Source organism: Megascapheus bottae, chromosome 16 (assembly GCF_031878675.1).
Source record: "Megascapheus bottae isolate mThoBot1 chromosome 16, mThoBot2.hap1, whole genome shotgun sequence".
Lineage (NCBI taxonomy): Eukaryota > Metazoa > Chordata > Mammalia > Rodentia > Geomyidae > Megascapheus > Megascapheus bottae.
The window spans coordinates 32,103,644-32,117,903 of record NC_143524.1 but is presented as its reverse complement, the minus strand read 5'-3'; the positions used below and the strand labels follow the sequence as shown (position 1 = coordinate 32,117,903).

Below are 14,260 nucleotides of genomic sequence, written 5' to 3'. Positions count from 1 at the left end.
CTGAGGAATGAAGCAAAGCAAATTGAAAAAGATGCCTATATTTCTTTGATCCTCATGTTGAGACTGGTGCGGGAGTCAGCATTCTGTTTTGGTTCATCTCCTCCAGAACTAACATATCAAAACTCTGCTAGCAACCAGCACAGCTATCCCATAAGAAACTTCTCCAAGTCTTCACAGTAGTGAGAGCCAAAGTCCCAAAGTCTTTTTTAAATGTCTACATATGACAAGGCCCCTCACTTCTGCTTAATAGCTATAATACTCAAAAATTCACAAGACACATATACTTTCCCCTGAAAGACTACCACACAGAAGATAAGCAAATGGTACAATGTAATCAAATACTAATCAGAGATGCAAACTATTAAGTGTGCAGAGATTTCCACCAATTAAATCTGAATCCCAACCACTGGCTTACATTTAGGATACAACCATACAACCATATAAAGACATGATAACTGCTGACAAGTAGCTTACATTTGAACTGGTAACTAACAGCCAGAAAAGATTCAACTAGCTCCTATCAGAGTCTTGTAAAGTAAAAAAAAAAAAAAAAAAGGATACAAATTGGTTTTGCAGGTGACATTAAATGGGACTGAGAAACTCTAAAAGTCATTCTGATTACTGCTATGAATGGAAGTAAGGCAGATGCTCAAGAAAGAAACCATGAGGAATTAAAATACCATTTAAGTTTCCAAAGGGACTTTTTACTCTTCTGGCTTCTAAGGAAGAAAAGCCTATGGGTGATTCTGTTTACCTCCTAGCCCGTGCCAAGGAGGAAAGAATCCAGGCACTGCCTCTTCTGGCCATCTAGACTTCTAGATGGGTTGAAAATGGGGCAAGCACAACTTCACAGTCACCTCTTACCCTCCAATGTGGGAAACCAATACCCAGTCCCACCTTTATGTCCTCTTTCCTATAGAGGATTTACCCTACCAGTTGTAGTCCTCTCCTTCCGGAACTAATATATCACAAACAGCAACCAACACCACTCTCCCATGACAAACTTCTCCAGTCCTGCTTCAGATTAGATGGACCTTTAGAATCCAGTGCCCTTCCTTCCTATTGCAACATTCCATGTCCAAGTTCCTTATGTAACGAACGTATTCAATGAATATCAGTAATGACAAATAGATAAAGAAGAATATAAGTATCATGGAGGCTGGAAGCATGGCCTAGTGGTAGGTAGAGTGCATGCCTACCATGCATAAAGCCCTGGGTTCAATTCCCTAGTACCACATACTCAGAAAAATCCTGAAGTGATTCTGTGGTAGAGCACTAGCCTTGATTAAGCCCAAGGACAGTGCCCAGGCCCTGAGTTCAAGCCCCAGGAGTAGCAAAAAAAAAAAAAAAAAAAAAAGGAAAAGTATTGACAAACTTGCCTTTTTAAGGGAGAAACATTCTTCATCCAATCAAGGGCGTGCTGACTACAGTGACAATTGCGTTCCATTCAGCAGCCATGAGCAACCTTCCCAGGCCACCTGGGTTTCCTAAAGTATTCATGGAAGGATTTCATGAGAGCACCAAGTGGTCTCCCTGCAACTGTATGGCCCCACTCTTCCTCTGCTTCACTATCTCCTTAGACATCTGGCCCCATGAAAAGCCAGAAGCAGTGTGATTGTTGTAACAGCTGCTCTTTTTTGCAAAGGTAGCTCTGATTGCTTCCATGTCAGCTACCCAGAGTCATTGTCCCCCCTATCTTGGATGACACAAGACATTTAGAAAGAAAGGTTCTCTTCCAAACAGCACTCTGCAACTGCAGAAGGTGGCTGCCACTGCTCAGAATGTTACCAGAGAGAACCACTGCAGCACAGAAGGGACTTATGTAACTACATAAAGTTAAAACTCTCCCTTCTAATCACAATTTCAGCAGCCCCTTGATCCACTGGCCTAGGGTCCTTCAGGCTCAGAAAGCTACACCTCAAGTGAAGAGCCTTGTATTGCTTCCCTAGAAGTGATCATATTACCTCAAGGGTTGCCTCAGAAGCAGTGACTCAGGACATTGCAGGCTAAGAGGCTGGAACTTGATGAGGAATAATGTTTTAGGAAAAATGAATGAATGCAAAGCTGACTCCTACGGCAAACAGCCAATAAAAAGTACCCAAAAAGCCTGGCAAAGGGAGGCTTGATTCAAGTGGATGCCAACATCAAAAAGGTCCTACTGACTAGAAGGCCTCTAAGTAGGAAGCTGCAAGCAGCAGCAACCGTGGGAATCAAAAAGATAGTGAGACACTGCTGTTCAGAACAAGCCCCCAAATATCAATCCAGAGTCCAAGACTGAGAATCAAAAATCCCTAGAAATGACACTAGCAAAATATAGACTCTGCCTAGGATAGAATTTTCTGTGTAGAGAGGTCCGGTTTCCTGGACAGGTCTGATGTAGCAGGGAGAAAGTGTTTAGAAAGTGAGCAGAAAAGGAGACCAAGATTCATTACAGCCTAAAAGCAGATTGCTATCAATACAAAAAATTCTAGCCCTGAAATCTCAACAGGGACAACAGAGTTAGAGGGAGGTAGAGAGAAGCTGCAGGGAAATTTCAGTAAAGTCAACGGAAGTGAGTAATGACATCAAGCAAAAACAACTACAACAAAAACTCAACAAAGAATGAGACATGTTTGTCAGGCTGGGTGGCAGGGATAGAAAGGTACATATAAAATATGGTTAGTAGTTGCCCCAGCAATGAAGGGCTAAAGGAAGCAGAATCCGCATGGAGGAAGACTCAGAGGTATCAAACAACTTGATGCGTTCACTGGTTTGGAATTAACAGGTTATTCGATACAGGAATAGACTCACAGAAGATAAGACTAGATAGTTGTTTTCTCATTTTATAAATGTTACTTTATTGTTAATGTATTTTATTGTCAAGGTGATGTATAGAGGGGTTACAGTTACATGTGTCAGGAAGTAGGTACATTACTTCTTGAACATTGATACCCCTTCTCATGTTTTTTCCCTGCTTCCCCTCCCGTCATTATCTCCCAATCATCTTGTGTTTGAGCTTGGATCAAGACCTTCTAATGCTAAGGCAGAAATTTTGGACTTTATCCAGAATAGAAAGCATTAAAAAAAAAAAGTAGGGGCATATTTTCATTTCCATAACTACTATGTCCTAAGCACCTACTGTGTGTTAGACACTAATCAAGGCAATGGGAGACTGTAGTGAACAAGGCCAACAATCCCGGGACTTCTCTACTAACTTCACTATGGATTGTATGTTTCTCATACTTTCTGTAAGCAGAGACTAGACTATTGTCTTCTTCATATCCCAAACATAGACGCACGCATCATGCAAGCACACATCAAGTAACTGTTTCTCAGGAAAATGTTTCCTGCTTTTCTTCTTCTTCTTCTTCTTCTTCTTCTTCTTCTTCTTCTTCTTCTTCTTCTTCTTCTTCTTCTTCTTCTTCTTCTTCTTCTTCTTCTTTTTCTTCTTTTTGCCCCTCCTGGGGGTTGAACTTAGGGCCTGAGCACTATCCTTGGGCTTTTTCCTCGGTGCTCTACCACTCGAGCCACAGCACCACTTCCGGTTTTTCTATGTATGTGGTACCAAGGAATCAAACCCAGGTCTATGTGCATGCTCGCCAAGCACTCTACCACAAGGCCAAACTCCTGGCCCCATTTTTTTTCTTTTTTTAAAGTTTTATTTTTTGTTGTGCGAGGGATCAAACCCAGCACCTTGGTACATGCAGGCAAGCACATTACCAGTGAAGTACACATCCCTGTTTTCCATATTTGCTAAGGCTCTAAAAGAAAACAGAGAGAAATGGGAGCAAAGGATAGTTAAATTCATATTTTTAATTTCATCACTGTAGAAAACAGGAAGGGGCAGCTGGGTTAGGCCAAACTAGACACAAGGGATTAGCAATTAAGGGACTGTCACTATAATTAGGCAGAAAATGGGGTTCCAAGCTAGAAGACCAGTGATGGAAATGGAGGGTGGCTTGTCTCCTGGCCAGCCAACTAATTCATACATAGGTGCACTCAAGTCTTCACAGACCCAGCCTTTCTGTCACCACAGCCTCCTTTAAACCCTCACTGCCTTTTGTTTTCACTCTCAACTTCTGTGATTTATTTTTATACTAGGAAAGCACAGTTCTGAAGGTCAAATGCAACAAAAAACAGATGGTCAGCTGCGGGATGACCCTGGGCAAGGCCTAGAGCAGTCATACTTCTACAGAGTGGGGTGATGACACACAAGGTCACTTGAACTTTAAATTAGTGCTGATGAATTTCCTTTGCCACTGGAACACAAACCACAAGCATCCCTGCAATGGATGCTGACGGCTATTGACAGGAATTGACATGCTGGATGCACATGGAGACTGACTATGGACTACCAAGGACTTAGACTCCACTGATTCTACTGTCTGATTCTAAGGAGAGTTTACCATGGGATCTAGGATGACTCTATTCTGCTCCTACAATCTCAAGTGATTACCACAAAAGAGCAGCTCTAATCCACACTTAGCACAAAACCTCTAGCTGAAGCAGAATGGCTTGAACCCAATAATACTTCTTTTGTACAATACTTGACAGTTTACAAAAGCTCTGATGTCTTCATCTGCATCTTTCCAAAAGCCTGTGAGCAAGGTAAAATAGATATTATTATATCCACTTTGTACCTGAAAAAACTAAGGCATATTAGAAATGCTTTGATCCAAACTTATGTACATTATAGGTACAGAGCAGAAAGGTTTTGCTCCACATTCAAGACTCGGCCCGTTCAGACCTCCTCCTCTAGCCAGCACAATGTCCTGTCATATAAATTAACTTCACTGCCTAGGTCCTTACCAGGTCTGTCCTTTCCTTGCTACTTTTCCTCATCCAATATTGTCTCACAGCACGGAGACCCAACCAACCATTCAGTACAAGCCAATGCCAGCGGCCAAGGTCACAGCTTGATAGCACATGTCCAGAGATGGCGCTATTGGCAAAGAGGGCCATAGATGAGAAGAATGAGAGGTCTGAGAGCCAACTCAGGTCCCTGTTTTGTCATGTACTGTGTGATTTTTAACTAGTGTCAGCTTTCTCTCTGAATGAGTTTTCTTTCCCCTAGAATGCAACAACCTTGCCCACCACTCAAAGCCAATAATAATATCTCTATCCTACCTGTTTCAAGACTAACATCCACTAGACTGTGGTGGATAGAGTAAGCAGAGCCCTCCTGAGTGTCCTACCAGAATTGGACCTCATCACAACAGCAGACAATTCCACTGTAAATCTAAAGAGGAAGATTTAACACGCCCAACATGAGCTTGCACACTCTTTCTGGCATATTTATTACTGATTATTTACTTTGTACTAAGGCCAGTTCTAGTTGTGCAAAGACAAATAAGACTAAATCAAAGTTTGATTTAGAAATAGATACAATATTATTGGTAAATAATGTATTGGGCAGCAACTTTGTGTCTTATGTAAAAGTTCTTAGTGCCTTGCATACACACCAACCACAGTAGGATAGAGAAAACATTTATGGGATAAATAATATAACTAGCATACAACATGATGATTGGTGATACGATTGTATAAGAACATTCTCTTCTCTTTTCAAAACATGTATCTTTGCACATTTCCTTTTGCTTTGCACTTGCTTTCTGGAACTGACCCTTTCACAGTGATCTTAATCCTATTTCTTATCTCCATGGTGCCCTGGCTCCAAATACCCACCTCTCTCATGCAATTCTGCTTATCTATCATTCTCTCCTCTCACTTCCTAATCATTTCATTCAGCTCTGACATACTGGCTTCTCCATGCTGACAATACTAACTTGAGCCAGGCCCTGTTCCCATTCTCTTTTGCTTCCACATCTTCTGCAAGATCACCTGTGTTAAGTCTGCCTGGAAGAAATGACTTCTTCCCTTGGCTCTCTCCACCTGCACCCTGGAAATCCCCGCCCAGCACCTGTAATCCTGGCAACTGGCATGCCTGGGGGCAGTGGGAGGTCCCCACTGAGGTATTTCCCCATCCTCTGAGGTCATATCCACTTCCACTGTGTCTATTCCCCTCCCCCTATATAATCTTTCACTTCCCGCCCTAAGCCCTCTTGCTCGCCAGGACCCCATCTTGGGTGGCAGGAGTCTGCTCTTTCCTCACGCAATAAACCCTCTTCTCCTGAACTGCGTGGAGTTTCCTTTCGGCTGACCTTACAACCTGTAGTAAGCTATCACCCAATGCTATGTTCCTACTTCGGCGCTTGCTTTCCAGTGACATCAGAGGCTTCTTCATCACTTCCAATGCAGTGGTCTCTTCTTCACCCCCACCCTCTCCCAACCTCCCTGTGAAAATTCCCTTAGTTTCTGGGACATTGCTGTGACACTTTCTCCCTCTCTTGTCAATAGTTAGTCTCTGTCTGGCTGCTGCTCTTCCTCTGCTTCCCTCTGAAATACAAGTGCTTGCCAAGATGCCCCTGTTATTTTACATTGGATCCCTTGAGAACTAATTTAATGGCAAGACTTCTAATTCAGGGAGCCTTTCCAGTCACCATCTCCACTCCATCTTTGCTGAGTCTAACAAAACCACAGGGACTGAAAATACAAGAAAGAGAAGGGTCCCCAAGGACATGGAATGGGATAAACCTATTTTCATCCTTGGATTCTCCATAGCCTTCATCACATTCTGATCATCCTGTAATGAACTAAGCCCTTACTAACTCACAACTTCCTAAGACAGGACTAAGGCTTTTTCTCGATTCCCCCATCCCACAAACACAATGCTCAGAGAGACAAGCTTATCTAAGCAGTTGTTAGGTTCAAGAAGAAAAACTAAGTGAATATGCATAAAAGTACTGGGTACGGGCTGGGAGCATGGCCTATTGGTAGAGTGCTTGCCTAGCATGCATGAAGTACCAGGTTCAATTCCTCAGTACCACATACATAGAAAAAAGCCGAAAGTGGTACTGAGGCTCAGATGGTAGGGCTCTAGCCTTGAGAATGCCCAAAGGCAGAGCTTAGGCCCTGAGTTCAAGGCCCAGGACAGGCAAAAAAAAAAAAAGTACTGGGTGAACTGTGAAGTACTGGGGCACGAGCCTCATCATTAGCAGCCTCTGTAATAATCTCCAGGCTGTTGTGGGCACAGTTCTTGACCACAGTCCGTCTATGCTGGCTTTGCAAGCCACCTGACGACCAGATACTTGAAAACATACGAATGTTTTCTGAACTGGCATGGGTTAAAGAAACACAAACTAGAGGGAAGACTATTTGTCTCATTCATTTTTTTTCCCTGTGTGGTTATTAAACGTCCACTGAACACTTAGAAGATATCAGAGGATATTGTAAATATGGAAGAAAAAAAACAGCTTTCAATGAGACAGACAAGGCCCCTGCTTTCCTGGATCTTACAATTTAGTGAGAAAAGCAAGATGACAAATAAGAAAATCACAGGCAGTAGTTAAGTGCTTTCTGTATCACATCTTTCATCATTTCTCTCCAACACAACTGTTCTGTCTGGTAGTGTTTCCTCTCATCTGAGTGTTGCCATGGACAGATCCAGTCCACCAGCAGGAGCCAGATCATTTCTTCCTTGCTGGCCAATAGCTACAACAGAGATGAACGCTGTGTGAGCACTGCTCCCCACTTAAAAGAGTGCTATCCCATTTGGGGAGGACTCTGAAACACCTTTATTACAGGAAATATTTGGTCTGCTGGAGCGCCATGGTCCACGACCTCAGGTTCCTCTAGGAACAGCACTGATGCCTTGGGGTACTTACCAGAGAGCCACTTGGGAATGCTTTTTCAGGTTGTGTTCAATTCTGTCAGGGCCCTCCGGACTCAGCTGATTGCTGGTGGTAGATGTCTGTATTATTTAGGGCACCAAAGTCCCACAGTCTTGACACAAACTTAAAATTAGAAATGCATTAAATATAGGAAAGGAGGAAGGTCATTCAAGAAAGGCAGCCTTCTGAGGGAGATGCAGGACAAAGATGCCCTGGAAACTTCCAGGTTCATTAATGGGTTTTACACAGCATTCATGTGGTATTTCTCCTTCAGAAATAACACTGTGGAAAGCGTAGGGGACTGGCTTAAACCTCAGCTAACACAGCTGAGTGAGTGACTCTGCAAACTAAAAATAGCTTTGTTCCCACTCATTCTGACAGATTTCACTTAGACCCTGTGCACAGGTTGATCCTCTAACAGTTTTAGTCCTACAGCAAAATGAGGGCTGCTGCCACTTGGGCTTGACAATTACCCAATCACTGCTTCAGGTCTTGTTTATTTCCACCCTTCTTGCTCCTGCTCCAATGGCTGGGTGTGTGCACATGTGAACACAGATACTGGGACTTGGTGCTCCTCAACCAAACGTGGGCAGAATTTAAACCAGGAACATGACTCAGGACTATGGCTGCAGACTGCGCCCACAGCAGGCCCTCAGAAACACAGGAACTCAAGCTGCTCGTCTTGGAACATCTCCTAATTCCTAGCTAGGCCTCAGTTTCCTCAATTACAAAATGGGCATAAATATTCCTCTTCTGGCATATTTTCCAGCATCACACTGAGATCAAATGAGACAAAGTAAATGAACATTGCTTTCCAGATAACCTGACAGACTAGATAGGTAGCTTAAAGAGCAAAACTAGGCTCAACCACTAGAAGTAGAGGTAAACGACTACTTGAGAAGTTAAAAACAGATCTAGATGCCAGCAGCATGGAATGTCTTTCTGCCTTTGTTACGGTCTTATACTTTTTTTTTTTGGCCAGTCCTGAGGCTTGAACTCAGGGCCTGAGCACTGTCCTTGGGCTTTCTCAAGATTGGAGCCCTACCACTTGAGCCATAGCGCCACTTCTAGCTTTTTCTATGTATGTGGTACCAAGGAATCAAACCCAGGTTTTCATGCATGCTAGGCAAGCACACTTACCACTAGGCAAAACTATCTGCCCCAGTCTTATTCCTTTTTAAGAACCCAGTTCAAACTTCTTTTTGATAACATCTTCAGAATTAGTCATTCTATCTTCATTGTTCCCTTTGCCTTTTGTACCTCTAATACCACTTTTTACTCTGCACAGTAACTTATTTACTCATGTACCTGTAAGTTCTTTAAGGACAAAGATCGTGAATTTTTTTCATAAGTGCCAGTCCTCTAGCTTGAACTCGGGTCCTGAATGGAACTGACTATGAAAAAGAAAAGACCTCCGAGTTAAGAACCAGATAAATGTCATGGAGACCCAGGAATGGAGAAAAGGTGTGACACTAAACATGCAATGAAGAGGAACAGGTAGGGAATCCAAAAATGCAGTATCACCAAGGTGTTCCTTGGATAATAAGGGCACAACCACAGATGTAAAAGTCAAAATCTTCTCAACTTGCATATTCTGAGAACATGCAGGGATCTGTTCCTAGAAACATTATGGTTGGACAAAAGCAAAACACCCTTCGGGAGACAGTCTTCATGAAGGAACAACGGTATCATGCTAAGTCCCATAACCTGGAATAGCAGACCTTCAGGATAAGGAACAAGGGCAGAGAATACAGTCAGGACATCAAGTGGTACTGACGTCTAGAACTTCTGGATTCACTCATATTTCCAGTCTACAAGGTTGTTAGTAACAAGGGATTAGTGAATGACATTGGCTATGAAACTGAGGAACACAGAAACAAGAGTCACTACACATTTAAGTAGTATAATCATTCCATGAAACAAAAATTGAGAGGAAAGAGACACTTAGAAATATCAAAGAATTAGAAATTACCTAGTCTGAGGTATGTGTGGGGAAAACAAGAGTCTAGGTAGAAAAGAGGCTTGCCCAAATTCATACAACCATACATACACACACACACACACACACACACACACACACAAACACACACACACACACACACACACACACACAGTGCTAGACCTCCATCTTCTAACTCCAATCTTCTTCTCGTTACCTCAATAACTACTTCTCTCAAACTGGTCCTTCAATGGTACCAAATGTGCCCAGCCTGAGCTGTTTCAGAATTTTAGGGAAGCCCAATGCTCCCACTAAGTAAGCAAGTACTTCTACAGTTTTTCAGCTTTGGGAGAAAGTCAAAGCACATGCTCATTGGAAACATGCAGCCTATGGCCCACATGTGGTTTAGAACACAAAACGCTACTGTGGTAGCTGTTCACTGTCCATGAGCAAACAAACCTCTCCCACACCCTGTATGACATGAACAAGAGGGTTATCCCTGGATTTTTTTCCAAGATAGTGAAGAATGGGCAGTATTTAAGGTAAGGTTGACAGTCTGTAAAACACAATTTTCACCATTGTGTATACAGTAGTGAAAGAAAGACATGCTATGTCTTTCTCAGGCTAGAGATGAGACATGGCTAAGAATGAAAGAAAGAGAGAAAGAGAGGGGAGAGAAGGAGGGAGGGAAGATGAGACATGGCTAAGAATGAAAGAAAAGAAAAGAAAAGAAAAGAAAAGAAAAGAAAGAAAGAAAGAAAGAAAGAAAGAAAGAAAGAAAGAAAGGAAGGAAGGAAGGAGAAAGAGAGGGGGAAGGAAAGGAGGAAGGGAAGGAGGGAGGGAGGGAGGGAGGGAGGGAGGGAGGGAGGGAGGGAGGGAGGGAGGGAAGAAATGAAACTCAGAGAAATAGAGGCTGACTCCAAGACTTCAAAAGAAAGATTACACATCAAAAGGGATGTAGGAAAACATCCCCAATTTTGCTTCACTAAAGAGAAAATAAGTGAACATCTTCAAGTAGCTCAAGCTCAAATCACAGGCCTACTGTTTACCTAGTATATGATCAGGAGGTGGCTTAATTACCTATTGTGAGCCTTAACCTCTGTATTCATAAAGCACTTATTTTTAATGTGGAGACAAGTTTGTTTTGAGGATAAAATAATATCTGTAAGGCATTTACCCCATATCAAGCACTAAGTAACTTCAAATGTATTTGCTTTCCTTTGTTCACTGGAAAGAAAGGTTATTCCACAGTCCAGCTCCATTTGCCTGTGCTTCCTCTTCCCACTTGGCCTCAACCTGGACTGTGCTGTGCAGACATCCTACTGAGGCTAAGCACAGACAACTCACCTCTCCCTCTGTTTATCCTTTGGATACCCAAGGGATTAATGGTAATTAAAGACAACTCGTCAGCTATGTGCCACACTCAGGGCCTTCAAGGTCAGGAATTATCCAGTGAGCCTAAGGCTATTCCTGCCTCCTGTACCCTGATGCCCAAATCCCTGACCAAGATGGCATCTAGTTTAGTATGGTATTTGTCTTTCCCAAACATGGTTCTAGCCTTAGAAGCTTTTAACAACCCACCAGCCTGGCAAGCAGATGCTGAGGTGACCAAACCTGAATATCAACAACTGGTGTGAGTGTCTAAGGCCAGCTGATGAGAAAGAACTTGGAGTTTGAACCTGCAGGAAGAGAAGGGCACACACAGCAGCATCTGACAGATGGGAGCAGACAAGGAGGGGAGCACCTCAGTGAAGCTATCAAGGAAGCTGGGCTCAAATCCACTACTCTCATTGCAGTGCCAAGAAGCTCTGTCACACCCATGTCAGGGACTCAGGCTGCACGATGGAACTGGCCATATCTGTCACAGAGCAGCCCACTGCAGCCACCATGGATCACTGAAAACTTCAGATCAAGAGAAGAGAGTGGACCCAGCAGTTACCAAATGCCTAGTGTATGCCAAGGAGATTGCATGTTACCTTCATGTATAACCTATGTATGATTATACAAAGCATTCCTTGGAAACAGTTATCCTCATCTTGATAAGAGAACTATGCTGCTCTTACGTCTATACTACCATGCACCCAAACTCAAGATCTGTGAATAATCAAGGAAAGGGAAAATGCAGCTTAGATTCTAACCGACTCTCAACACTACACTCTCAACACATCATGCTCTCAACACCAAAACTCTTTCAGAAGACAATATTAGTTTAAATACAACATTCCATTATATACTAGTACTGAGATCAAGTTCTTGCAAGCAGCATCCAGAAAAATATAGCAGAAGTCATAAAAAAAAAAAGGCTCATGTACCTCTAACTTAATCCTTAAGATTCTGTCTTAAGGGAATAGTTCAAAGAGATTTACCCCCCAACTCAATACTAATTCTTTTTTTTTTTTTTTTTTTTTTTTTTGGTGCCAGTCCTGGGCTTGAGCTCAGGGCCTGAGCACTGTCCTTGGACTTTCTCAAGGCTAGAGCTCTACCACTTGAGCCTCAGTACCACTTCCGGCTTTTTTCTATGTATGTGGTACCGAGGAATCGAACCCGGGTCTTCATGCATGCTAGGCAAGCACTTTAACCACTAGGCCAAACTCCCAGCCCCTAATTCATTTTTTTAAAGGAAGTAATCTACATGTCCAACATGCAAAGAATGGTTTGAAAAGTCTTAGAACCTTCTAGTCACTTGATGTTACCCTATTATTTGAAACAATCATTTAAAGACTAAGAGGAAACGAAGAAAGCACTGTGATAAAATAAATGAAGACAGGATACAAAACATCATAAATGCTATCATGGTAACTTTTAGAAGTATGTACATAAGGACATGCAAAAAGAAAGACTGTAGTGCTGGGTGTGGTGGCTCATGCCTGTAATCCTAACTACTCAGGAGGTTGAGATCTGAGGATCACAGTTCAAAGCCAGCCCAGGCACTAAAGAGCATGAGACTCTTATCTCCCATTAATCACTAGAAAACAGGAAGTGGCTCCAGAAGTAGGGTGGTAGCCTTGAGCTGAAGAGCTCAGGGACACTGCCCAGACCCAGAGTTCAAGCCCCATGACCCACAAAAAAAAATTTTTTTTTTAAAGAATGTAGTTATGGGAAGTGGCACTGCGGCTCAAGTGGTAGAATGCTATCCTTGACCTGAAGAGCTCAGGGACCAACCATGCCCAGAGTTCAAACCCCACAACCAATTTAAAAAAATTAAAAAATGTAGTTATGTTAAGGGAAATTGATTGTGAGATTGTGAGTGGGTTTATTACTATTAATACCATCATAAACTGTCTTTCTAGTGCTCAGTATCTTTCCAATAAGAGTAAGATAAAGAGAGAGATTTTATATCTATCTATATTTATATTTATGTATTTACAGAGAGAGAGAGAGAGAGAGAGAGAGAGAGAGAGAGTCAACCTAGCACTATAGAAGGGCTCAGGAGGAGCAGAGGTGAGATGTGAAGCAGAAATAGAGAACAGTCCTACATACCTGGAAGGAGGAGGCCAGGCACACCCCTAGGGAAGGGAAACCCTCCAGGTATAAAGAGGGTTGTAATTAGTCTGATGCTAATTACAGAAGTCTTACTAGCTTATTAATTTTTTTGACAGACTCTGAATGAAGACTGAATTCCTTCATTAAGCCAACTTGAGTTCAGAAACATATTTTTTGCATGGCCATTCTTCTTAAAAGCCTAGCTTTTTTTTTAATTTTTAAGATGGCAGTAAAGTAAAATTTAGTAACAGAAACACACACCCTAGAGAAATTAAGACTCCTGCCTTAAATGTAGAACTTCGAGTCATTTCAGAGAACTGAAGGGACTTAAATAAGCATCTAAACTACAATGTTTTTTACCCTGGGAAATATAAGCAAAAATGCAGAATATTTTTGCTCAGTATTAAAGGCCCCCTCAATCGGATTCCAATCCAGCCTAAATGCTTCATGATTCAGCCAAAGTTAACCACTAGTAGTCCCAAATATTTTCCTTACATCCCTACCTCTATAACTTTGTTGAAGCTGTGACATTCACCTAGTTTAAAGTCACATCATTTTCAAAGCCAATCCCTTTATCCTGAATCCACTTTTCATTCTTCCCAGTGGTTCAGGAATACTGTGCTTTCAACTTTCATAAAGAAGGTCATTTGGATAACTAAGGAACCAACTTTTCTACCATTTTAAACCTGAGCTCCTTGCAGGGCTAAAGACCCCTTCAGATTCCTACATGGAACCAATTATAATGCCAGGCACACAGTAGGCCTGCAGCAAATACTTCAGTAAATACTTTCACTGAAAGGCAAGAAAAAGAGACATTTTGTCTGTGAGAAGTCCCTTCTTACCTCAGCTGCTCCAGTCAGGCAATGCAGAAATGAAGGTGTACAGTTCTGTGGTAGCAAGCATGAGAGAGATGATTCTTGTTTTTCTAGTTTCTGACCTTCATTAGACTCCAACTTCCTCCCTAGTTGACCATAATCTGCTCGGCCCCAGGTAAATACCTTGCCACTTTCTGAAAAACAAGTATGATTTGATTAAGGCTACATTGTACATCTGTGCTCTCGTGGATAACCAATGAGTTACTGGAGAAAAGTAAGAACTGTGTTCTTAGTAGCACCAAATACTAAGGATC

General features: G+C 42.3%; 1 protein-coding gene across 1 annotated transcript in view; it reads right to left on the bottom strand.

Annotated features, from left to right (window-relative positions):
• The window catches only part of Sergef (secretion regulating guanine nucleotide exchange factor), a 210,239-nt gene that overhangs the window by 138,623 nt on the left and 57,356 nt on the right, over nt 1-14,260 (bottom strand). The window contains exon 9 of the mRNA XM_090348044.1: nt 13,974-14,140. Coding sequence (XP_090204170.1) covers nt 13,974-14,140 — 167 coding nt within the window. The remainder of the gene's footprint in view (nt 1-13,973; nt 14,141-14,260) is intronic.